The sequence below is a fragment of the Thalassophryne amazonica genome, chromosome 21, assembly GCF_902500255.1.
Source record: "Thalassophryne amazonica chromosome 21, fThaAma1.1, whole genome shotgun sequence".
Taxonomy (NCBI): Eukaryota; Metazoa; Chordata; class Actinopteri; order Batrachoidiformes; family Batrachoididae; genus Thalassophryne; species Thalassophryne amazonica.
This window is the reverse complement of record NC_047123.1, coordinates 40,364,104-40,391,794: the sequence shown is the minus strand read 5'-3', so window position 1 is coordinate 40,391,794 and position 27,691 is coordinate 40,364,104. Positions and strand designations below refer to the sequence as shown.

Sequence of the window (27,691 nt, the reverse complement as noted above, 5' to 3'; positions counted from 1 at the left end):
TTTCCCAGATATAATCGCATTTACCCGACAGTTATAACAGGGTTAAAATGGCGTCTTGCTCCACAGACAGACTGCGCACACTTTAAGCTCCAAAATCAAACAGAATCTCTCAAAAATTTAAGAGTTTTGGGGTGAAGTGCATCATGTCCTGTCTGTATGGACCACTGAACTGGGCGGTGGGCAGTGCTCGTGCACAATCACCAACTGGTAGGAAGTCCTGAAACTCCTGAAAGTGACGTATTCCAGATCCACTGATCAGACTGAATGCTGAGCATCACTGTTGTATGATTGGTCAGTAGTTTCTTGATCTGATGTTGCAGTGTTTGCTTCACTAAACTGTTGGGTATTGTCCTGTTTTCACATTTGCTCAGACTGACGTCACCTCTGAGAAATGCTGAGTGAAATGTTTTCTGGAAATACACCCGCTGACTCACGGAGCCAGAGGTTTAATTAGCAATAAAATACGTACATCAGTGACCACTAATCATGGCCACATGTGCAAAAAGACTTACAAATACATTGATGCACTGTTGAATGGCACATTAAAAAAACATGCCACATGTCCTTTAATGAAAACATGAAACTGGCAGTTACCTAAATCAACACGGAAATTATTGATGGCAGCTGTGTAGCACTTTTTAATATGCAGTGCCTTGCAAAAGTATTCACTCCCTTGGGCTTTTGCACATTTTATTTTGTTTATGACATTTCAAACATAAAAAGTAATGCAAGCTTCTTGTTGTTGCCCATTCGGCTGCTCTCGTTTTGTTCGGGGTTGCCACAGCGGATACAACCAGATCCGCACTGGTATTTGGCACAAGTTTTACGCCTGATGCCCTTCTTGATGCAACTCCAGTGTTACCTGGGGAAATGCACACAGCTGCTGGTGTTCCAAAGAGGTCTCCCATCCAAGTAGTAACCAGATCCTGCACTGCTTAGCTTCTGAGATCTGACGGGATCAGGCTTACACAGAGCAGACCAGCTGCAAAAAGTAATGCAAGCTTCTTCATGTTAAAATTTCTAATATCCTGCTTAAAGTCAAACTAAACACAAATCTTTACATCTTGATATAAATTAAATAAAAATATCAATTCCAAAGTGAAAGATTGCACAAATAATTGCCCCCTTTGGTATAACATAACAGTTATAACAGTTTTATTGCCACTTCACTTTAGACAAGTTAGTGGATGGACATGTGAACATTTCCAAGCTACTGAATATGTCTCATACTTCATTTACATCGGTTATTAAAAAATACAAACACTGGTACTGTATAGTAAATCTGTGTGGTGTGGCTGTTTCCAAGGGAACAGCTGAGATCTAAGCTTGAGTCTTCCATGTGCCTCCTGGCAAACTGTACTTGAACTTTCAAGTCTTTTTTTTTTTTTTTCTCTCAGAAAATCCTACTCTGCTTCACTCCTCCATGATGTTGTGTAACTGGTGATGCCAAATACAGAACTTGCCCAATTCCCAGATTTTCCAATTGCAGCCAGAGAGGGTGGTTATCCTGGTGCGGTGAACTAGTCTGCACCCCAGACTGGTGTAGCTGTGTCAGATTTTATCAGATGCAGATGTTGAAATGTCTGTTAGGGTAAGATGATTGTTTGTGTGGTTTACAGGAACATGTTGGAGAGGTTCATCGCAGATGAGCTGAGAGATGTGGATCAAGCTTTCTCTAAAAGTACACCTTTAACTGTCTTCATTCCCTTAACACTGTAGGACTTGGACAGCCACAATGTAGATGCAAGTTATTCCATCTCAGCCAGCTTGTGAAAACAGTGACAGGTCAGGTCTTTGAACATGTGCTGGTGTTGCCTGTTGCACATCCACCACACCATAGAATCACATTGGGTCCTGGATGTCAGCCACCCAGGCAGGCAATTGGTCTAACCCTCACCCACTTCTACAAATTAACAAGTTATGGACAGTTAGTCGATGCTTGATAAATTGTAGAAAATTCTGAGCAGCTGTAGTTAAAACTTGCATGTCGTTTGTCTGCCTTCTGAATACAGGACCACGCTGCTTTCTTGTCACTGCGCTGACCATGTTGGTTAAGTAATTAGCTAGCCATCAAAGGGAGAAACATGGCGCTTAATATGTGAGCAAATTCTATACAAAAATATATAACAGAGAGGAAAACTAAAACCAGAATAAAAAATATAGATAGGACCTGTCGCTGGGGATGGTGCCAAAATATTTTGTCAGTCCTATGAATTAGCAAGGCTAGCTTGAAACACTGCTCCATAGTATTTCAAAACCTGTTTCAAACACTGTTCTGGAGTTTGTATCAATGGGAAGATGTGCTGAATGTGACCTCATCAAAGCATCACCAATTGATTCAAAACAAATGCTTTGAAATGTTAACACACGTGAATTTATTTTTAATGCTAACAATAATCTGTTTGTTTGAAAAGAGATGCAGTTTGTGATTCTGTTCTTTGATTCTTTTAGCTTAAATCCATCCACTGCTATCATAGGAGGGAAGGTATCTGAATAAGACATGAGTCTGCATGAGAATTTGACATGAAAAATCTTATTTGGACCATTCATTCAATCCTTTTCTGTATCTTCTTACTCCAGTTAAGGGTCACGTGAGAGTGTGCTGGAGCCTATCCCAGCAGTCATTTGACATGAGGCAGGGTACACCCTTGACATGATGCCAATCTATCGTGGGTCACCCATTCACACACTTACGGCTATTTAAAGTTTCCAATTCACTGAACCTGCATGTCTTTGGAAGTTGGAGGAAGCTGGAGCACCCGAGGGAACCTACATGAATGTGTATAGGACATGCAAATTCCACACAGAAAGGACCAGCTGGGAAGCAATCCCATGACCTTCTCGCTGTTACGCAACAGTCCTAACCACTAAGCCACTGTGCCACCCTTATCTGGACCACCAAACTGCAAATTCTTTCTCTTTGTTAATGGCCCCTTCATACATAGTGTGAAGTTTGGACGGTGTTTGGACGAAAACGGCAAAACAGCGCAAAACAGTTTGAAATTAGTGCACGAACCCGGTGCGAGAGTTCGTGCACGTACCGGTGTCTTTCGAGCAGGAACAGTGCCAGGTGCAGCACGTGGTGCCGCTTATATGGTATAAATAAAAAAATTAAAAACAGTCGGTATTTGTGGAACCACATCACGCCGCTTATGTGGAATTTTCTTTTTTTTTTTAAAGAGAAAAACACACCACCCACTGAATGCGAACTCGCACCTTTCAAAACCTCTGATTACTAGTCAGCGACTTTACTACTGAGGTATGTAGCTGTTCTTTGAAAGCTGCAGGAATCTGCCTCTTATCTGGAAGGACATGGAAGTATTACAAACAAAAATTTAAATCACACACCATATAAAAACACCACATTTATCAAGTGAGCAATACAAATACGATCCGTCTGTTCCTCTGTAAATGACCCATGGTCACAGACATGCATTCATAAAATGACATGAATGAGAAGCAGTTCACTCGTCTCATTTGTGTCCACATCTGCTGGTGTGCCTCCAACCAGCCGCGTGCGCCTGTCTTGTTGAGGATGCACCGCAGGACACCGCATCATGTGGAACAGAACTCACGTGGGTGACATGACAGTGAGATCACCTGCTGCGTGTTCTGATCTGTTGGTCCATTTTAACCTGGGAGCAGCCTGTCCATGTGCCCGCCGTGCGCATGCTCGCTTGCTGCAGCATGTCGCCACAGTGATATGTTTTTATTTATGTTCACTTGATAACAGCAAACAGACACACACACACGTCACAATGGGTAGTTTGTCCATGTCCGTCCAAACACAGTACGTGGTGTCCAGTTGGACTGTCCATATCCACAGATTTCCACAGCCAATTCAGTGGGAGGACACACCTGTCATCTCAGCGCATAGACCAAAGCCACACTCGTGTGGGACTTAGACAAATTTTTCTGCTAGTACGAAGGTGATTGTCGGCAGTCTGTTATCGTGCCAAGAGTGCGACTGGCCACACATTTCCTAAGTGCCATGCGAGCGGTGTTAGATGTTCATGCGTGTCACCTGGAATTTGGCTGGCACCTGCCGCGAGAGGGTGCAACGGGTTCGCACAGCGCACTTTGTCTTTCAGGCGCTTGTGTGCGCAAATAGTTGTAGTAACAGGTGTACGAGGCATTGGAGGCAGGGACCACATTACACGGTTTGCACACGATTCCTGTGTCATGCGCACTAAGTGTGCACTTCATCCAAACTTCGCACTATGTGTGAAGGGGCCCTAATCAGAGGTACTAAAGGAAATATAAATTTTTGTATTTGTGATTATTGATGTTACTTCTTTTAATTGTCACTGTTGAATGACGTATCTTCACAGCTGTGGACTTTCAGGTCTTCCTGGGGTTGTACAAGCGTCTCTTTGCCCAGTGCAGAAGTGTGGTAAGATGGAGATGATTCATATTAGAAGCTTTGTTTGTACGCTCCTTCATATACACAGATGTATATGTCAAACCTGCAGACAGCCACATCTTTGTACTAAACTAGGTTCACACTTCATGCCTAATATTTAAAAAAATCAGTTGCTCTGATTTGCCAATACCTTATTTTGTACATTTGGATTGGTTCTTGCGCAGGTTCTTCAGGATTCTGATGTTTGCCAGCTTCCTGGGATGTTTGATGAAGAGAAAATCAGTTGGTTATCCAATAATAAGGTATGCTGAACTGCGGTAAACACAATTTGATAATAGCAGCCAGTGAGGCAAATAAGTATTTGACCCACTGTCGATTTTGCAAATTTTCTGACCTACAAAGTGTGGAGAGATCTGTAATTTTTGCAGGTACACTTCAACTGTGAGACAGAATCTAAAAAATTCAGAAAATCATATTGTATGGTTTTTAAATGATTAATTTTCATTTTATTACATGAAATAAGTATTCAATCCAACAGAAAAATAGACTTTAATATTTGTTACAGAAACCTTTGTTTGCAGTGACAGCGGTCAGATGTTTCCTGTAGTTCTTGACCAAGTTTGCACACTGCAGCAGGGATTTTGGTCCACTTCTTTCATACAGATCTTCTCCAGATCTTTCAGGTTTGGAGTTTCAGCTCCCTCCAAAGATTTTCTATTGAGTTCAGGTCTGGAGACTGGCTAAGTCACTCCAGGACCTTGAAATGCTTCTTATAGAGCCCCTCCGTAGTTGCCCTGGCTGTGTGTTTGGGGTCATTGTCATGCTGGAAGACCCAGCCACGACCAGTCTTGGGGAAGGAGGTTGTTTGCCTAAATCCCGTGATACATGACCCCATCCATCCTCCCTTCAATACAGTGCAGTCATCCTGCCCCCTTTGCAGAAAAGCATCCCACAAACGATGTTTCTACCCCCATGCTTCATGGTTGGGACGGTGTTCTTGGGGTTGTTGTCATCCTCCAAACATGGCAAGTGGAGTTGATACCAAAAATCTCTATTTTGTTTATTTTTTTTAATTAGAATTTTTATTTGGAAATACATGTTATAATATCCATCCATCCAGCCAGCCATTTTCTTCTGCTTTATCCGGAGTCGGGTCGCAGGGGCAGCAGCTCAAGCAAAGCCGCCCAGACCTCCCGATCCACACACACCTCCACCAGCTCCTCTGGGGGAACCCCAAGGCGTTCCCAAGCCAGCCAAGAGATGTAGTCCCTCCAGCGTGTCCTGGGTCTTCCCCGGGGCCTCCTCCCAATGGGACGTGCCTGGAAAACCTCTCCAGCGAGGCGTCCAGGGGGCATCCGAAAAAGATGCCTGAGCCACCTCAACTGACTCCTTTCGATGTGGAGGAGCAGCGACTCCACTCCGAGCTCCTCCCGAGTGACTGAGCTCCTCACCCTATCTCTAAGGGAGCGCCCATCCACCCTGCGGAGGTACCTCATCTCGGCTGCTTGTACTCGCGATCTCGTTCTTTCGGTCGTGAGCGGAACGTAGATTGATCAGTAAATCGAGAGCTTTGCCCCCTACTCAGCTCTCTCTTCACCACGACGGTCCGATACAGTGACCGCATCACTGCAGATGCTGCACCGATCCGTCTATCGATCTCACGGTCCATCCGTCCCTCACTCGTGAACAAGACCCCGAGATACTTAAACTCCTCCACTTGAGGCAAGGACGCTCCACCGACCTGAAGAGGGCAAAGCACCTTTTTCCGGTTGAGAACCATGGCCTCAGATTTGGAGGTGCTGATTTTCATCCCGGATGCTTCACACTCGGCTGCAAACCGCCCCAGTACACGCTGAAGGTCCTGATTTGACGAAGCCAACAGAACCACATCGACCACAAACAGCAGAGATGAGATTCTGTGGTTCCCAAACCAGACCCCCTCTACACCCTGGCTGCGCCTAGAAATTCTGTCCATAAAAATAATGAACAGAACCGGTGACAAAGGGCAGCCCTGGCGGAGGCTAACGTGCACTGGAAACGGGTTTGACTTACTACCGGCAATGCGAACCAAGCTCCTGCTGCGGTCGTACAGGGACCGGATAGCCTTTAGCAAAGGACCCCGGACCCCGTACTCCCGGAGCACTCCCCACAGGGTGCCCCGAGGGACACGGTCGAACGCCTTCTCCAGATCCACAAAACACATGTGGACTGGTTGGGCAAACTCACATGAACCCTCGAGCACCAGTGTGCCGCGCCCAGGACGAAAACCACACTGCTCCTCCTGAATCCGAGGTTCGACCATCAGTCGAATTCTCCTCTCCAGTACTCTGGAATAGACCTTACCGGGGAGGCTGAGGAGTGTGATCCCCCCTATAGTTGGAACACATCCTCCGGTCCCCCTTCTTAAACAGAGGGACCACCACCCCGGTCTGCCAATCCAGAGGCACTGTCCCCAATCGCCACGTGATGTTGCAGAGGCATGTCAGCCAAGATAGTCCCACAACATCCAGAGACGTAAGGTACTCAGGACGGATTTCATCCACCCCAGGAGCCTTGCCACCGAGGAGCTTTCTAACCACCTCGGTGACTTCGGCCTGGGTAATGGATGAGTCCGCCTCTCAGTCCCCAGTCTCTGCTTCCTCTTCGGAAGACGTGACGATGGGATTGAGGAGATCCTCGAAGTACTCCTTCCACCGCCTGACAACATCCCCAGTCAGGGTCAACAGCTCCCCACCCGCTCCCCGTAAACAGTGCTGGTGGAGAGCTGCTTCCGCCTCCTGAGGCGTCGGTTTGCCAGAATCTCTTCGAGGCCGACCAATAGTCCTCCTCCATAGCCTCCCCGAACTCCTCCCAGACCCGAGTTTTTGCCTCTGCGACCGCACGGGCTGCGGCACGCTTGGCCTGCCGGTACCTGTCAGCTGCCTCTGGGATCCCACCTACCAACAAAGATAAGTAGGACTCCTTCTTCAGCTTGACGGCATCCCTTACTTCCGGTGTCCACCACCGGGTTCGAGGATTGCCGCCGCGACAGGCACCTGAGACCTTGCGACCACAGCTACGAGCGGCTGCATCGACAGTGGAGGTGGAGAACATGGTCCACTAATACATCCAAATACAAATACAACCACATTTTTTTAACTGTTATGTTATACAGATCTGAGTTTCCTGTAGTTGCAATGGAATTTCTTGTTCCAAAGGTTTGTAACGGCCGTATGGCTGGTCCATTTCCTTTTATTTTAACACCGTAAAAGAGGGTGAAAGGAAGAAAGGGGTGGGGGTGAGAACAGGACATGTGCAGTTGAACGTTTTACATCCAGAGGGGTTATAAAACAGTTTAAAAAAAACACACAAAATACTTTTTAAAGAGTATCTGTAGTATTTTAGTTTCATTCAGTTGTGTTAGTCATTGAGATACTGTTGAAGACTTGAAAACAGAGAAAGAAAGAAAGGGAGGGGAAAAAAAAAACCTGTGTAGTAGATGAGAGGTTGCCGTTCCCTTAGGTTACTATCTTGACAAAGTCTGGTCTTCGAGGTCTAATAAAATGCACCCATCTTTTCCAGTTTTTCATAAATATGTCCATTTTTAGATTCAAAGAAAAAGTAACCTTTTCCAAAATGTATATTTCCATTGTCACATCTATCCAATTATTAATTGTAGGTCCAGTTTGCAGCCTCCATTTCTTAGTTAAAGCCTTTTTCCCTGCTGCCAGCAACACCCCTATCAGATACTTATCTTTAGCCATCAGTCTTGGTGGGATAAGTCTTAAGTACATGGTTTTGTAGTCTAATGGTATCCATGTATTGAGGAATTCCTGTATTGCATTATGTATGTCTTTCCAATAATTTTGTATTTTTGGACAATCCCAAAAAAACATAATGCTTTGCAGTCTGACATCCACAGCCTGGCACAGCATTACTATTGTTTTGGTGCACCTTCATGACCGGGGTGATGACGTATCGGGTTATATTTTTACAACAGAATTCCTTCCATGCATGAGATTTTGTAGTTTTCCATTGAAATATACCACTGTCTTCCCATTCTTTATCTGTTATTGTTATGTTTCCTTCCCTTTCCCATTTAACTTGTATATATTTTGTTGAATTAGTTTCTGAATTTTGTAGACTCATACAATCGGGAGATAATCCCTCTCTCTATGTTCGATTTGTATGCATCAATAAATAATTGAACAGATGGTTTACTGGCCTCTCTACCATCCCTATCTTTTGTTTTCTGATTATAATAATGTTGGAATTGGAGGTATCTATAGCAATCTTGTCTTTTGTAATGAAAAATTATCCTTTAGACTTTGAAAACTCATAAAAGTATCCTTCTGTATAATGCTGCACATTGATGTGATGCCTTTTTCAGTCCAAGCTTTGAATCTATCATATTTGTTTGGTATAAAATCCGAATCATAGGCACACCAACTTAGAATTCTAACCTCCTCATTCAGTTTATATTTTCTAATTAATGATTTCCAAGTTTTGAGAGTGGAGTTCACCCATGGATTTTCGAGTCTATCTATGTATTGTTGTAAATTTTTATCCGGTAGTATGGCCTGTATATGTAAGTCAGGTATCAGACTGCACTCAATATCTTTCCATTGTACCTTGTAGGAGGTGTTGCACCAACAGAGCAACGCTCTCATCTGTGCTGAGACATAATATTTTTCCAAGCATGGTAGGCCCCATCCCCCCTTCTGTTTAGGTAGCTGTGACATTTTATATTGGATTCTGGGTTTCTTCCCATGCCATATAAATCTTGATATTATTTTATCCCATTCTCCAGTTTGCTTTCTTGTAATTAAGATTGGTAGCGTTTGAAATAGGTAAAGGAACCTCGGTAATATATTAATTTTTATTGTTTCAATTCTTGCGCTCAGACTCAGAATGGGTATAAGATTCCACCTCCTAAGATCCTCCTTAATCTTACAAAGCAGAGGTTCATAATTTTTCTCTTAAAGTTTTGTCAAATCTTTAGGTAGGTTTACTCCCAGGTATTTAAAGGATTCTGTTTTCCATCTTAGAAGATATTTTTCTTTTAATTTTTCACATGGACTGAAGGTGTATGCTAGAGTTTCAGTTTTATTGACATTTAGCTTATACCCTGACATAGAACCTAAGTTCTTTAAAAAAGTCAAAATCTCCGGCAAGGATGTCTCAGGGTTTTTGAGATACAGGAGGACATCATCTGCATCGCATGTGTAATGAATTACATTTTTTTTTGGTGTGCCCTAAAATGTATCCGTCATGTAACATCACGCACGCACTGCGTACAGCCAATCACGCAACTCGGTTGAGTATGTAAGCCTTCCGCTTCTCTCCAACTGCAGATGTGGGGAGAGGAAGTTAGTGTATGGCTCTGACAGGTACGCTTCGGTAATTTTTAATCTTATTTAAATCGTTTTTGTACATCTTAAGTTACATGCCTCTTTTAGACCTCGGACTATATCCGCCTTTAGGACATCGGGTTTCGCTGTGTGAGGGATCTCTGAGAGAAATTGGTGAGTCTGTTTGTTTGTGCTATGGTTAGCATGTTGCCTAGCTGGGCTTTAGCTGCGCCCATTCAAAGCAGTGTATTTTAATGCTAACTGTGAGCCAAAGTTTATAGCCTGTGTTTACAAGCCGCATCGGCTAAATCTCTGAATGTTTACGTATTGCTACTTTAATATGCGTTTCCCTTTTATTAATGGAGACGTTGTGAATGTGTACACTGAACTGGAATGACATTTGTGAAGAATCTAGCTAATAGTATTTGTTTTAGTAATCTGTGGTCCTGTTGTTTACATGTAGGCCAGGTCCTTTGGGTACCCTTTGATGGCGAGCTGAGCCCAAACCTGCAATAGCAACAACTTAAAGAACTTTTCCAACCCATCAGTGCGGTAGGAGGCTAGACAGCCTAACCTCTCACCCTCTCATTTGCACGGGTTTTTATTGCACAACCTTGAAGACTGCGTTGAACTGTGCTGTGCATATGAATTATTACTTCTGCACAAACTCTGTGCTTTGGTCTCTTGCGATTTTGCACAAATTAAAACGGGTGCTTATGGACTTTTAGGGAAAAAAATGCACTTTACTGTCGGAGTGGCAGATTTATTGGAAAATGCTGTGAACTGTATTTTGTATTGCTGTTGATTGATATTGTGTTGGAAAATATTTTGTGATCTACGATTGAATTAAAAAAAACAGTGCACTTGGTAACTAAAAAGAACTGTGTGAAACCTGGGTAACATGTCTGAACTACTCAATGTTTGTGAGTGTAATATCTGCAGATTTGTAAATATTGTAAATATATTCTTGCACTTTCAATAATAAGACAACAACCACTAAAAAGGATGTATTTGTCACTCTCTTTATTTCACTGCATTGCACCTCCCAGAGCCGAGTCTACAACTTCTGACACTGGCCTACCACTTCTACTAAATCCTTTCATCTCTTCCTTCTGTAGCATTATATAATCATATCTGCTACACATGCTATTTTATGTTCAATTTTGTTGATATAAATTCCCTTAATTTTAACATTCTGTCTAATGTGTTGGGTTAGTGGTTCTAGGAATAGGGCGAAAAGGAGTGGAGACCAGGCACATCCCTGCCTCACTCCTCTCTCTAAGGTGAGTGGTTTGGATAGGTAGCCGTTTATTTTAAGTCTTGCCGCAGGATTGTTATAAATAGCTTTGATGCTGTTTACCATTATTTCATTAAAACCAAATTTAATTAGGACCTTAAAGAGGTATTGCCAGCTGACAGAATCAAAGGCTTTTTCTGCATCTAGACTTAGGATTAAGGCCTTTATCTTATGTTGTTTAATGTGGTCCATAATGTGCAGGGTGCGTCTTACGTTGTCTTGTGTGAGTTGTGCATGTACAACCCCTGGCAAAAATTATGGAATCACCGGCCTCGGAGGATGTTTATTCAGTTGTTTAATTTTGTAGAAAAAAAGCAGATCACAGACATGACACAAAACTAAAGTCATTTCAAATGGCAACTTTCTGGCTTTAAGAAATCAGGAAAAAAAATTGTGGCAGTCAGTAACGGTTACTTTTTTAGACCAAGCAGAGGGAAAAAAAAAATATGTAATCACTCAATTCTGAGGAAAAAATTATGGAATCATGAAAAACAAAAGAACGCTCCAACACATCACTAGTATTTTGTTGCACCACCTCTGGCTTTTATAACAGCTTGCATTCTCTGAGGCATGGACTTAATGAGTGACAGTACTCTTCATCAATCTGGCTCCAACTTTCTCTGATTGCTGTTGCCAGATCAGCTTTGCAGGTTGGAGCCTTGTCATGGACCATTTTCTTCAACTTCCACCAAAGATTTTCAATTGGATTAAGATCCGGACTATTTGCAGGCCATGACATTGACCCTATGTGTCTTTTGCAAGGAATGTTTTCACATTTTTTGCTCTATGGCAAGATGCATTATCATCTTGAAAAATGATTTCATCAGCCCCAAACATCCTTTCAATTGATGGGATAAGAAAAGTGTCCAAAATATCAACGTAAACCTATGCATTTATTGATGATGTAATGACAGCCATCTCCCCAGTGCCTTTACCTGACATGCAGCCCCATATCATCAATGACTGTGGAAATTTACATGTTCTCTTCAGGCAGTCCTCTTTATAAATCTCATTGGAACGGCACCAAACAAAGGTTCCAGCATCATCACCTTGCCCAATGCAGATTCGAGATTCATCACTGAATATGACTTTCATCCAGTCATCCACAGTCCACGATTGCTTCTCCTTAGTCCATTGTAACCTTGTTTTTTTCTGTTTAGGTGTTAATGATGGCTTTCGTTTAGCTTTTCTGTATGTAAATCTTTTCTGTATGTATGTAAATCCCATTTCCTTTAGGCGGTTTCTTACAGTTCGGTCACAGACGTTGACTCCAGTTTCCTCCCATTCGTTCCTCATTTGTTTTGTTGTGCATTTTCGATTTTTGAGACATATTGCTTTAAGTTTTCTGTCTTGCCGCTTTGATGTCTTCCTTGGTCTACCAGTATGTTTGCCTTTAACAACCTTTCCATGTTGTTTGTATTTGGTCCAGAGTTTAGACACAGCTGACTGTGAACAACCAACATCTTTTGCAACATTGCGTGATGATTTACCCTCTTTTAAGAGTTTGATAATCCTCTCCTTTGTTTCAATTGACATCTCTCGTGTTGGAGCCATGGTTCATGTCAGTCCACTTGGTGCAACAGCTCTCCAAGGTGTGATCACTCCTTTTTAGATGCAGACTAACGAGCAGATCTGATTTGATGCAGGTGTTAGTTTTGGGGATGAAAAATTACAAGGTGATTCCATAATTTTTTTCCTCAGAGTTGAGTGAGTCCATATTTTTTTCCCTCTGCTTGGTCTAAAAAAAGTAACCGTTACTGACTGCCACAATTTTTTTCCTGATTTCTTATAGTGTTTCTTAAAGCCAGAAAGTTGCCATTTGACTTTAGTTTTGTGTCATGTCTGTGATCTGCTTTTTTTCTACAAAATTAGAATGAACATCCTCCGAGGCCGGTGATTCCATAATTTTTGCCAGGGGTTGTATAAAACCTGTCTGATCATTGTGAATTAGGGTGGGCAGCATTTTTTCCATTCTTTGGGCCATTATCAATGTGTATATGCGGTAATCAACATTGAGTATCCAAATTGGTCTGTACGATCCGCACTCGAGTTTGTCTTTCCCCTCTTTATTTATAAGGTATATAATGGCTTTTTTCCAAGACAGCTTTTTTCAGTGCCCAGTTACATGCAGTTAGCAATATAGGCATAAATTCTACCTTAAATGTCTTGTACTATTCGGTTGTGAACCCATCACTACCTGGTGATTTATTGCTTTTTAATCTGTTTATTGCGTCTAATAGTTCTTTTGGGGTTATTTCTGTACTTAGAGTTTTGTATTGTTCCTCTGTCATAACTGGTAGGTCTAGAGTTTCTACAAATTAGTCAATCTGATCTCCTTGAGTCTCTGTTGTCCTAGAATAAAGCCGCTTGTAGAATGATTCAAAAGCTGCTTCGATCTGTTCTTGTTTGCTTTTAATGCTTTTTTTTTTTTTTTTTTTTTTTTTTTTTGCGGGTCTCAAATTTTATATATCATATTGTTTGCATATTGCTTTTTCAGTTTCCAAGCCAGTAATTTTGTGAATTTAGGACCATTGTCATAAAATCTTTGTCTAGTAAAGAGCATTTTCTTCTCAATTTCCTGTGTATACATTAGATTAATTTCATTTCTAACTTTTTTTATTTTTTTGCAGTGTACTCATATGTGAATCTTGATTTAGTGCATGGTAGCTTTCCAATTGTTTTAATTGTTTTTGTAGGTCAAGCAGTTTTCTTTGGCATAATTTCTTTTTGAGCAAGGACATAGCCATGATCTTGCCCCGTAGAACAGCCTTTGCTTGCATCCCATATCATAAGTGGTGAGGCTTCTCCATTAGCATTTTCCTTAATGTACATTTGAATTTCATTTGTCATTTGCTTCTTGAACAGTGGGTCATTGAGGAGGCTGGAGTTAAAACGCCATGTTGTATTCCTCCTGCAACTTTCCAGATTGAGGGTGAGGTATATTGGGGCATGATCACTTAGGTCCATTGTGCCAATTTCTGAGTCTACAATCCTTGACTTGTCTCGGGCTAATATGATGAAGTAATCAATTCTAGTGTATACTGAATGGGCGGTGGAGTAGTGTGTGTACTTTCTAGCAGAGGGGAACATTTCTCTCCATATGTCAATTAATCCTACTTCATTCATCAATTCTTTAAATTTCTTACTTATTGCTTTAGAGGCATATGAGGGGTTTGATACATCTAGCTTTGGCGCAGATGTATGTTTAAGTCTCCCCCGCATATTAAAACTCCATCTGACTGACTCACTATCCTATCAAAGATTTTTTTGTACAACAAAAAATTACTTCCGGGGGGGGGCATATATATTCAGTAGAGTGACATCTGTCCCTTCTAGTATACCTCTAACCAAGATAAATCTGCCTTCTTTATCTTTCTGAACATAGGTCTGTAGAAAGGCCAGTTTCTTGGAAAGTAGAATAGAAACACCTCTCTTGTGTGTAGCTTTATATGATGACAAGAAAAGGTTTGAGAAGCCCGTTTTTCTTGATTTCTCATGTTCTGCATCGTTTAAGTGCGTTTCTTGTAGATATACAATTTGTGCCTTCTCTTTTTTCATTTTCGACAGTATCTTACTACGTTTCACTGCATTCAATATTCCATTCACATTGAAGGAAACAAATTTCAGTTTTTGATTAGCCATTTCCTTTTTTTTATGCGAGGTCAAAATATCATAACTATATGCTACAGGTCTTCCCTCTGGTGAAATATTGAAGAGCATGCAAGTGAATACATAACTAAAGCAGCTATTAACGTTGAACAAGCTGAACAAGTACAGAACATTAGCTTCAAAAAAAGGGAATTTGTTGAGTGATCCCTTAAATAGCCAGAGTATCTCTGGCTTTGGAGGGGAAGCCTCTTTAAACATCTGCAGGTAGAGGGCCCTCCCTGGGGGTTTAAGCCATAAAACATCCATTGCCTTTAGATGATTGTTGTCAGCCTCCGACTAATTTTAGTATCTATCTATTTTGAGGAGATTGGGGGGGCATGTCTGAGACCTGTCTATCTACTACTATTGAGGAGAGTATAATGTTTCTCTGGGTTAATAATATACTATTATTTATCACGGCCTTTGCTTTTGATCAGTTTAGGTTTAAAATTTGAGCTGGGTAGAACCGAATGTTTGTTTTTTTTCTGTCTGTTCTTCTATTTCTTTTCCTTTTAATCATTTTAACTATTTTTAAGTGGAAGTTTGTCGTCTGAAGATCTGCAGCTTTTCTCTGATGACGGTGCTCCGTGGCGAACCTCCGGTGTGCGCCACTCGCCCTCCTCTCGCTGTTTGCCAGGGCTTCTGGTTCAGTTTCTCGAGTGGATCTTCTGGTAGGGGGACAGCTTTGACCGGGAGACCCCTGGCCTCCATGTCGCTCGTGGCTTCATTGATCGTGTGGTAGAGTCGTGTCCCATCCTCATAGAAGACCCGCAGTTTGGCAGGATACGGTGTCTGGAAGCGAATTTTCCTCACTTTTAACATTCGTTTCACCTCATTGTATTCCTTCCTCTTATTCAGGACAGCTGAAGGGTAGTCGTGATCAAAGTATATTCTCTGGTCGTCCAGGAGAATTTCCTTCTTTTCCCAGGCTCTGCGAGGACTTTTTCTTTTGCTTTATATCCGTGAAATTTAATTACAATCGATTGAGGTCTGTCTGTAGCAGCGGGTTTTGTGGCCAGCGCTCTGTGTGCTCTTTCAATATGTAGTTCAGTGGTCGGGGGAAAATCCAGCTTTTCTCGGAGAAACATCTCAATAAAAGTTATCGAGTTTCCCTCTTTTTCTTCTGGTACATTGTACAGTCTGATATTCTCCCTTCTTGTTCTTCCCTCCTGATTGATTAGCTTCTCTTCATGTTGCCGCTGAATCTTTAACATGTTTCTGATCACTTCCTCGACTGTTAGCAGCCTAGCTTCGGCACTGTCAATGCGCTCCTCTGCTTCTTCAATCCTCTGGTTTGTTTTGTTAATCTCGTCTTTTATATCATCCAGTTGCTGACCGTTCTCTTTTCAGAACTTGAGTATTTCTTGTAGAATCCGTTCCATATTCACCTTTGGTCTTTCGGTGCTTTTCCACCGTCTTTAGCATTAGCACCTGCTTCTGTAGCTTGTCTTTCCTCCTCATTTTCGTTGAACTCTACTGCGTTTTTCTTACTATTTGTCCTCATCTCCATTGTTACGCCGCTATCCAATGGTTTTGGTATGTTCTTGTGGTTATTCTCTAGTTAGCAGGGCGTTTTAGTATTTTGGTCAGAGGAGACCGTGTTTTACTCTGCCATCTCAGTGGTGGCGGAAACCGGAACTCCAAAAATCTCTATTTTGGTGTTATCTGACCACATGACCTTCTCTCATGCCTCCTCTGGATCATCTAGATGGTCACTATTGAACTTCAAATGGGCCTGGACGTGCTGGTGTGAACAGGTGGACCTTGCATACCCTGCAGGATTTTGAACCATGATGGCGTTGTTGTGTGATCATCCGATCTGGGGGTTTTTTATTGGTTGTGTGCTGTTTCGGGTTGTATCTGTTATCTGCGTCTCTGTTCCTCCTGCCTTGTGTCTACATTGGGGTGTCTGGTATGAGTCTTGTGGGTGTATGCAGGAGGTGTGTGAACAATTCTTGTTTTGAGTGCTCCTCCCACACTTCTTACCTGTCTCTCTTTGTCATTTGTCCTACTCCGGGGTCCCGCTCCCCACTTCTTTATGTCCGCTCTGCGGTCTTCCTGTGTTTGTTCCCTGCACACGTGCACGCTTGTGGGTGGGGCTTCCCTTCGCAGCGGGCGTGCTGTGTTGTCCTCTATGGTTAGGTTCCACCCTGTGTCTACGTTGTGTTTCCTGTTTGTGTTCTACCCTGCACTTTAGCCCGACAACCAGCCTGAATTAGGCCAGATACTGGCCTCTCTCTCCTAGCCTGTGATTGTATGGTGGCCGAGACGCTGATGTCAGCATCACTTTGAAGTGGCGCAAGCACTGCTCTCCTATTGGTTGTATAGGAGTGGGAATTCCAGCGCTGCTCTCCTGTTGGTCGTTCGTTTAGGAGTGGGAATTCCCACTCCTAAATGGAGGTCAGTATCTGGGCTCATTCAGGCCGGTTGTCGGGCTACCCTGCACTTGTGCCCTCCAGTCTTTGCACTGTGGTTTTATTTCCCATATCATAAGTCCTAAGTCTTATTAGTTTCTGTTTCCTGGGTCACTGTTTGTTAGGTTCCATGCTCTGCTGCACTCTTTTGTCCGAGTTGTGTCACTTCGTGTCTGCCCTCCTCATCCATGTCAGAACATGACATGGATGAGGAGGGCAACACGTAAATTAAACCTGAGCATTTTTGGAAATTTACCTCTTGTGTTCTTGCTGTCCTGCATTTTTGGTGTTTAAGTTACTCTTGCTGGCACCCAACCGTAACAGGCGTAGTGTGTTACTAATGTAATCTTTGCGACTGTGGTTTCAGCTCTCTTCAGGTCATTGACCAGGTCCTCCTGTGTAGTTCTGGGCTTTCTCAGAATCAGGTTACAAGTTCAAACAGGTGCAATTAATACAGGTAAAGAGTGCAGAATAGGCGGACTTCTTAAAGACAAACTAACAGGTCTGTGAGAGACAGAATTCTAACTGGTTGGTAGGTGATCAAATACTTATTTCATGCAATAAAATGCAAATTAATTACAACCCCAATTCCAATGAAGTTGGGACATGGTGTGAATTTTTTTCATTTTCAATTAACCTTTATTTAACCAGGATAATACTCATTGAGATTAAAAATCTCTTTTTTTCAAGAGTGTCCTGGCCAAGAGGCAGGGCAGAGTTAAATACACAGTTACATTTACACAAAAACACACACTCAAACAAGATAATATAATCAGGTAAAACATCTGCAGGTCAGAGCCTTTGGTTCAAAATCCAACAGGAGTGATTTAAAAGTGTTAAGTGGCACTAGCTCTTTCAGTCTAAACTCATTTTGGAGTTCATTCCAAGAGTGCGGCTCTGCAAAATTAAAGGCCTTTTTTCCTCATCTCTGTGCATACTGTGTGTACAGAGAGCGAGATAATGTTCTGGGAACACAGGCTGTAGTTGCTGTAGCTCCTCTGTTCAATGAGTCTTTGCAGATATGGAGCAGCGGCTCCAAGAATACATTTATAAATCAGAAGGTACCAAATGATTTAGTCTGCAGAACACCAGAGATGGCCACCCCAACCGGGCATACAGGACACAATGCTGAGTCAATGACCTCATGTTTGTTATAAAACACAATGCCCCATGAAAAACAGTGTCCAAAGCATGCAAAGATTCATTGGAGGTATTCATTGTGCTTGTAAATAAAAGTAGAATACAATGATTTGCAAATCCTCTTCAACCTATTTTCAATTGAATACACCACAAAGACAAAATATTTAATGTTCAAACTGATAGACTTTTTTGTTTTTGTGCAAATATTTGCTCATTTTGAAATGGGTGCCTGCAACACTGTTTCCAGAGATGATTTCTACAGCTTAATTGGAGTCCACCTGGGGTAAATTCAGTTGATTGGACACACCTGTCTACATATAAGATCCCACAGTTGACAGTGCATGTCAGAGCACAAACCAAACATGATTCAGACAACTTTGAAGTCAAAGTCAAATGAATTGTCTGTAGACCTCTGAGACAGGATTGTCACAAATCGGCACAAACCTGGGGAAGGGCACAGAAACATTTTTGCTGCTTTGAAGGTCCCAATGAGCACAGTGGCCTCCATCATCTGTAAATGGAAGAAGTTCAGATCCACCAGGACTCTTCCTAGAGCTGGACGCCCGTCTTAACTGAGCGATCGGGGGAGAAGGGCCTTAGTCAGGGAGGTGACTAAGAACCCGATGGTCACTCTGTCAGAGCATCAGCATTCCTCTGTGGAGAGAGGAGAACCTTCCAGAAGGACAACCATCTCTGCAACAATCCACCAATCAGGCCTGTATGGTAGAGTGGCCAGACAGAAACCACTCCTTAGTAAAAGGCACATGGCAGCCCATCTGGAGTTTGACAAAAGGCACCTGAAGGACTCAGACCAGGAGAAACAAAATTCTCTGGTCTGAGACAAAGATTGAACTCTTTGGCTTCAAGTTTGGAGGAAACCAGGCACCATCCCTACAGTGAAGCATGGTGGTGGCAGCATCATGCTGTGGGGATGTTTTTCAGCAGCAGGAACTGAGACTAGTCAGGATTGAGGGAAAGACGAATGCAGTGATGTACAGAGACCTCCTGGATGAAAACCTGCTCCAGAGCATTCTTGACCTCAGACTGGGGCGACGGTTCATCTTTCAGCAGGACAATGACCCTAGGAGTGGATGTGAATGTCCTTGAGTGGCCCAGCCAGAGCCCAGACCTGAATCCGATTGAACATCTCAGGAGAGATCTGAAAATGTCTGTGCACCGACGCTCCCCATCCAACCTGATGGAGCTTGAGAGGTGCTGCAAAGAGGAATGGACCATACTGCCCAAAGATAGGTGCACCAAGCTTGTGGCATCATATTCAAGAAGACTTGAGGCTGTAATTGCTGCCAAAGGTGCATCAACAAAGTATTGTGCAAAGGCTGTGAGTATTTATGGACATGTGATTTCTGAGGGTTTTTTTTTTTTTTTTTTTTTTTTTTTTTTTATAATTATGCAAAAAAAAAAATGTCGTCATGCGGTCCTGTGAATTTTGAGGGGAAAAATTAATTTATGCCATTTTGGAATAATGCTGTAACATAAAATGTGGAAAAAGTGAAGCACTTTGAATACTTTCCAGATGCACTGCAAACCATAAAAACCACATCAGTTGAACTTTGATTTTAGATGACATCACTACTTGTTCTTGAGCTTCATTCCTCATTGCGAAAAAAAATTAATCAACTCTGTGTTGTGTTATTGAGGTTGGCAATGGCAGCGGAGGCTCTCTGGCTAAAGGAGAGGAACATCAGGTTTCTAAACCCAGTGCCACACCCTGTGTTGCTCTAAACAGAGTGCTGGACCTGGATCTGGAAGTCGAGGATGACCTGGATGATGGGGATTCTTTCTTTGATGATCCACTGCCCAAACCTCAGAAGATCTATGGCTGGTGAGGACATGTGATTGCTCTCTGATTTGATTGCTTTTCTGTTGCTCATTGATAGACAAACAGTTCAACCAAAAAGATTTTTGGTCCATTTCCATCCATCACACCAGTGTGTCATGTTTGACTTTTGAGCAGATTTAACCCTCTTGGGTCCGAGGGCATTTTTGGACAGTTCACTCGCCTGGCATAAATGTTTTATTATTGCTGTTAAAAGCTCACCCTGCATCCCACAATCAAGTGGTATATGTATTTTTTTCAGGACAACCTGTATTTTCAGAATATATATGCCATAGTAGTGTTTTATAAGTGTAATAAAGGTTTACAATCAGAAATAAGAAAAGAAAAAATAAAGCAAAAAATAATTTTCACACATATTCATTCAAAACACACAGCAAACTATAATAAACAACTATTTTGACACTTTATAAAGGTAAGTTGGGGTCTTGTACAAAGAATGTACAAAAATAAACATTCTAAAATAAACTCAAATGCACATTTTGAACAATATATACAAAATGGTCTATATGCCACATCTCAAAGCAATTTCTGTCTGCTATTACACAAAGCTTACAACACAAACTTTTTACCTAAATGGAGTTTGACTCACTCTTGGAATGTGTTTCAGCATGTAAACAACCTCTCTTCACAGTTTGAGGCCCTGTTAATACCCCTCCCCCCTCCTTTCATTCAAATGCGTAATTGGCACTTACGAGAGCGAGAGAGGCTTATTCAACAATATTCCCTGGCCAACTAAGTGAATCATTTCTCTGTGTCTGTCCGAAAGTCCGCGGAGTTAACTTTTCAGGAAAAAAAGTAAGTTTCTATCTTATATCATTAAAAAGTTATTTATAATTTAGTAAAACATGTACCTAGCTGTCGTATACGATGGCATTGGCCCCAGACGGTTAACATTGCCAATCTTTTCCAAGAGGTTCTACTTTGAGCTTTGATGTGCACAGAATTTTAGCCCAAACATTTTGGGCTCCATCAGTGTTTTGGGGTAAAAGTGAGTCAAGAATTTGTCTGTTTTAGTTACACTGCTTTTGTTACCATTTCTGCTCTGCTTTTTTCCAAGGATGAAATTACAAAGGTGAGCGAGGGCTTCCGTTTTTGTGACTTCTTTAATGAATTGAGAGTGTGTTCTTAGTGAAAGTTTTGGCACGGTGGGTTCGTGGTTAGCACAGATGGCGCACGGCAAGAAGGTCGTGGGATCACTTCCTGCCCTTTCTGTGTGGAGTTTGCATGTTCTTTCCGTGTGTGTGGGGGGGGGGGGGGGGGGGTCCCCCGGGGTCCCCCTCCCATGATCAAAAACATGCTTATTTAGGGTCTGCATCCTTTCTCTGCCCCTGACAAAGGCAGCGTCTCTACATCTGGAGTTGGTCCCTGGGCGCCAGACTGCAGCAGCCCACTGCCCCTAGTGGTTGGATTGTGTCTAACTGTAATTAGGATGGTTAAATGCAGAGGCCAGGTTTTGTTGTATGTATGTACAATGACAAATAAAGGAAATTAGCATTGTTGTTGTTATTAAATTCTGTTTGGCTGGTCAGTAATGGGAAGAAGCAGCATTGTTATTTGATGATTGTAATTATTTGATGATGATGAAGTTATTTGATTCACAGAGTTAAGGACTCTGTTTTTGTTGCTCATCTGTTTGTAAACAAACTTTTGTACAATTTGTGAAAACCTTGTTGTAACTGTTAGAATGTTCTAAGCAGTGGGTCACCCCTCTGGATCTGGTCTGCTTGTGGTTTCTTCCTCTTTATCACCAAAGGGTTTTTTTCTTACCACTGTCACCTGTGTGCTTACTCTAGGAGTTGGTAACTTTAGACCTTACTCATGTGAAGTGCCTTGAGGCAGCTTTGTTGTGATTCGGCGCTATACAAATAAAATAAATTGAAATTAAATTTAATTCATGATAGCTCTTTGGAGTGCCACAACTGGACCAAATGGCAGTACTATGATATACTATTGGTGTCCTTTTATTGCTGCTCTGTTGAGTCTGTGTTGAGCTACGGCATCTCGCTGTCATTTGCTACAATGGTTTGAAAAAATATTTGGCCAGCCCCTTGGTATTTCATGCATTTTAATTTTTTGTTTGTCATTTCAAAAACAAAAAGTAACTTGGGCTTCTCAATATAAGAATTTCTAAAAATTATCTTCCTTAAACTCAAACTCGAAGCAAATCTCTACAAGTTGATGTAAATTAATTAAAAATATAAAAGCCAAGATGATGGTTTGCATAAGTAATGGAAGGTATTGGTATAATACCTGTAAATAATGAGTTTTATTGCCAGTTTTCTTCAGATAAGCCAGGGGAAGGACACATGAACATTTCCATGTCAATAGGGTTAAGTGGCTGTGATTGGAGAAATTGTGCACAGTACAAATTTTGCATCACCACTCTTGGCTTCATAGTGGAGCAGACAGTGATGAAAGTTTTCCGTAAATGACCAGAAATCAGGGTTTTTAGTCACGTGGTGAACGTTTCCGGGTTATTTTTAACAACATACATCAGAGTCCATTCATTCAGGTTATTTCAGTTCCACGCCCAAACAGTTGGTGGCAGTAATGCACTGTATTGGTTTGCACATCGCCAATAATTTCCAGAGAAGAAGGGTTCATTTGTTTTGGGCTTTAACAGTTTACAAAGTCATATTTTTGTGGATTGTGCTGTTGTTTATCTTTTCAGCAACAGACAAAATTTGTCCAAAGTGAGTGAGTGAAACTAATACATGATGTTAGTGCTCTGCTGAGGTTTATCAGCTAAATTAGCTTTTTAGCTGCAGAATCATTCACTGTCGAGCTAGTGTTTGATCTATTTTTTATTTTCACCAAATAAAGCTACACAGTTTTTATTGTTACTACTGTAAGTACAAGAAAAATCTTAACTTTAAATAACTTGTTATTTTTAACATCAAGTAATCAAAGAAAATAGCACTGCTGTTTCATATTTCTTTATATTCTAAGAAATATATTTCTTGACCACATCAGAAACATATTTGCTGAATGAATTAATGAATCTACCATTAGTACATGTTACTTTTCATTTTATTTGTCTAAAAATAAAGTTTTCTAATGTGAGAAAAGTTTTTTAACTTCAAAATGTACAGTAATGAGAAATTAATGCTTAATTAAAAACATATTTGTCAGGATTTTAAGGTGGCCAAGTATTTTGAAAACCGAGATCATCAATAGCTCCAAAGCTCCTGCCACAACAAGGAAAACACAGAAATGAGTAAAGGTTGAACAAGTTGATGTATTAATGGTGATAAATACTCCTATTGTTCAATTTAAATTGATACTGAGAATTACTATTTTTGAATTCTTTGAATTGTCATTTCTTTTATGGTGTAGTTTTCTGAACCACAATGAATGTTTTTTTTTTTTTGTTAAAGGTTGGTAGCACAATACAAGTTGTGTGAAAAGACTGGGGTGGAAAAATTGACCTGACCCAACAAAAAAAATTGTAATTTTTTTTTTTTTTTTTTTTTTTTTTTGAGATTTTTTGATGGATAAACAGAGCTGAAAATGCACCACAATGCATCTGAGAGCTCAGATTTTTCTGGGGGATTTTTCTGCTCCCTGATTGTTGGCCCATCCCCCAGATGGCAGGAGGAGTTTGGCACACATAAATACACATATCAATGGGCAAACCTGACCATTATGACCATTAAAAAATGTTTTATACATCTTATCTCCACAAAAAACATTACAAATAGGAAAATTAAAAACATAAAAGATATATACAGTGCAATTACAGAAAGTGCTTAATTTCATAATAATATATAATAATCCTCCTGAGTGACTCCCGGGAGGAGCTCGGAGTCGAGCTGCTTCTCCTCAACATCGAAAGGAGTCAGTTGAGGTGGCTCGGGCATCTTTTCTGGATGACCCCTGGACGCCTCGCTGGAGAGGTGTTCCGGGCACGTCCCATTGGGAGGAGGCCCCGGGGAAGACCCAGGACATGCTGGAGGGACTACATCTCTCGGCTGGCTTGGGAACGCCTTGGGGTTCCCCCGGAGGAGCTGGGGGAGGTGTGTGTGGATCGGGAGGTCTGGGCGGCTTTGCTTGAGCTGCTGCCCCGCGACCCGACTCCGGATAAAGCAGAAGAAAATGGATGGATGGATATATAATAATAATAATAATAATTTTTATCGTACGCGCTCCACGCCGGAAGCCGAGGAGTTCCCAAAGTGACGTTGCGGTGCAGGTAGTTAGTGCCAGGATCCAGGGCTGTTTGGGAGCCGTACTGGAATCGTCTGGAACATCAGGAAAAGACTGTTTGCTCTAATGCGGGAATTAGAGGAGGAGGCCAGCATTACCTTGCAAATTATTTATATTAACAGTTGCCACGTAGGCTACAATGGCTTCATTTTTATGTTTTGCAAAACTAAACACACAAAAACATAAAATGAGACAATGTAACACATATACAAACAAAAAAAATATCAAATAAATGTGGTAAATTAAATAAAACAGACTTCCCAACCCACACCAATCCCCCCATCTCAAGGGTGCTATCTCATCAGACTAATTTTGGGTCATCTATACATAATACAGCTTATTTCTCCATGTTCTCCAGGTGGACAATGAGCGGCTTCCAAATCAGTTCGAAGTCCCTCAAATTATCATTCAAAACATAACGGATCCTCTCTAAGTGAAGAGTATTCGTCATCACTGAGATCCAGGCTTTTATGGAGGGGACTTCTGTCCCTTTCCAAAGCAGGAGAATCAGTCTTTTGGCACACATCAGTCCATAGGACAGGAGACAAGACTGTACACTCCTAAGTTTATGAGACTGTTTGGAATGTCCAATAATAATCCAAACCGGGTTGGGGTCAGGCTGCACGCTGAAAAGCTTTGAAAAAAAAAAAAAAAAAAAGGCAGTCCAGAACCCTTGGAGCTTGGTGCATGTCACAAAACCATGAAGCAAATCAGCTTCAGCACAATGACATTTATCACAAATAGGTGATGTTTCAGGAAATATCCGATGTAATCTCGTCTTAGAATAGTGCAATCTGTGTAGAACTTTAAACTGGATCAGTCTATGTCGGACATTAATAGAACATGAAGAAACATAACGCAGTCCCTTATTCTAGATATCATCGTGAATTTCCAGGCCCAATTCTTTTTCCCAAGCTGATTTGATTTTACCCATATCACTCTGTCGAAATGACTGTAGTACATCATATATAAAGGTGACAGCATGTTTCTCAGTTCTACAATCCACAAGACATTGATCCAGTTTATCAGGAGATGCAGACTCAAATTGTTCTAAGTGAGACCTTACATAGCTCCTTATCTGGAGGTATCTAAAGAAATCACAGGCTGACAAATTGTATTTCTCCTTAAGCTGTTGAAATGTAGCAAAGAAACCCTGGAGGTACAGTTGTCCCACAGGTTGCAACCCCATTTCCTTCCAGCGGTCAAATGTCCCATCTAAGACTGAAGGTACAAATGATGGATTGGACGCAATAGGTGTCATAAAGGAGAGAGAGCTCTAAGATTATAGTCTCTCCCTATCTGTCTCCAAATTTGAACAGTATTGTGGATGACTTGGTTGCAACTATAGAGGGCTTTCTTGAGACGGGCAGGAGACAAAACAATTGCACCAAGAGAATAAGGCATACAATCAAGAATAAGGCATACAATCTTCCCGTACAGCGGTATCATCTAGCCAATAAGCAATATAGTGTATATTAGCTGCAAAGTAGTAGCGTTTAAAGTCTGGTAAAGCCAGGCCTCCATACATTTTCTGTTTACAAAGATGGATCTTTTTTATCCTGTGACTCTTGTAATTCCAAACAAAGGGGATAAGAATAGCATCTAATTTCCGAAAAAAAATTTGAGGTTAAATACACTGGGACGTTCTGAAACAGGTATAGGAGTTGGGGAGACAGACCATCTTAATAGCATTTACCCTACCTATTAAGGAAAGTGGAAGTGACTTCCAAAATTCAACTTTACTTTTAAATTTGTCCAAGATACATGTAAAGTTAGCTTTATACAGTGACTTGTACGTTTTAGTAACAGCAATCCCTAAGTATGTAAATTTTTCAGAAGTTATCCTGAAGGGCATAGGATTGAGTGCATCGGGTTTGTCACAATTAATTGGCATTAATTCACTCTTGTCCCAATTTAATTTAATTAGCTTATAATGCGCCAAATCACAGCAAAAGCCGTCTCAAGGCGCCCCACACAAAACAAGTCAACATAAAACTGAACAAACAATTAAAAATGAAAAAAAAATTCAGATACATAAATAAAAACAGAACTAAAAGAATAAAACAAATACAAATAAAAACTATCCATAAGAAAGAGAATAAAAATAGGTTTTGAGTCTTGACCTAAAAATGTCCACGGACTCAGACTGCCTCACAGTTGCAGGAAGACTGTTCCACAGGGTGGGTGCACGATACGAAAAGGCTCTTTGACCTGCTGACTTCTTCTTCACCCTGGGAACACAGAGAAGTCCCACATCCTGCGACCGCAAAGCCCGGGCCGGCACGTATACTTCCACCAGATCAGCCAAATAAGATGGCGCCAGTCCATGAACAACCTTAAAAGTCAATAGCAAAACCTTAAAATCTGCTCTCACAGAGACAGGGAGCCAGTGCAAAGATGCCAAAATGGGTGTGATATGTTCAGACCTTCTGCTACGTGTCAGAGGTCTGGCGGAAGCATTCTGAACTGACTGAAGACCCCTAATGCTGGACTGTGGTAACCCTGAAAATAAAACATTACAATAATCTAGTCTAGAAGAAACAAAAGCATGAATCAGGGTCTCAGCATCAGCCATGGACAGGATGGGGCGGATCCTCGCTATATTTCTCAGATGGAAAAAAGCAGTCCTAGTAACATCCCTGATGTGGAGGTCAAAAGACAATGTGGGATCAAAAATTACCCCAAGGTTCCTCATTTTGTCCGTATGATCTATGACACACGAACCCAGGCTGAGCGCCAGCTGGTCAAACTGATGCCGATGTCTCGCTGGACCAAGAACCATCATTTCAGTCTTATCAAAGTTTAAAAGTAGGAAGCTACTAGACATCCGACTTCTCACTGATAGAAGACAGTCCTCCAGGGATTTTATGGGAGTGAGCTTTCCCGCAGTTATCGGCATGTACAACTGAGTATCATCAGCATAACAATGAAAGGCAATCCCAAAACTCCGCAGTATACGCCCAAGGGGTGCCACATACAGGGAGAAAAGCAAGGGGCCTAAAACAGATCCCTGTGGAACCCCAAATCTCATGTCAGCAAGGTCAGAGGTAGTGCCATTATACAAGACACATTGAGAACGACTGGACAGATATGACGTCAACCAGGCAAGGGCACTTCCAGTAATCCCAAAAAAATTCTCCAACCTATTGAGCAAAATATGATGATCCATGGTATCAAACGCAGCACTGAGATCTAACCCCACCAAAACCATAGTATTGTTTCAGTCCATTGCTCGCAGAAGATCATTCACTACTTTAGTGAGCGCTGTCTCTGTGGAGTGATATTTCCTAAAAGCAGACTGCAGCGGCTCAAAAAGATCATTCTCAGTAAGGTGGTCTATGAGCTGCCGTGAAACCACCTTTTCTAAAATTTTGGAACAGAATGATAGATTTGATATCGACCTGTAATTTTTCAAAACGCTAGGATTAGATTTCT

At 41.6% G+C, this 27,691-nt stretch overlaps 1 protein-coding gene across 1 annotated transcript in view; it reads left to right on the top strand.

Annotated features, from left to right (window-relative positions):
• Window positions 1-27,691, top strand: part of cep43 (centrosomal protein 43) — a 72,202-nt gene that overhangs the window by 23,053 nt on the left and 21,458 nt on the right. Inside the window, exons 10-13 of the mRNA XM_034162303.1 lie at window positions 1,620-1,681; window positions 4,332-4,393; window positions 4,588-4,665; window positions 19,851-20,035. Coding sequence (XP_034018194.1) covers window positions 1,620-1,681; window positions 4,332-4,393; window positions 4,588-4,665; window positions 19,851-20,035 — 387 coding nt within the window. The remainder of the gene's footprint in view (window positions 1-1,619; window positions 1,682-4,331; window positions 4,394-4,587; window positions 4,666-19,850; window positions 20,036-27,691) is intronic.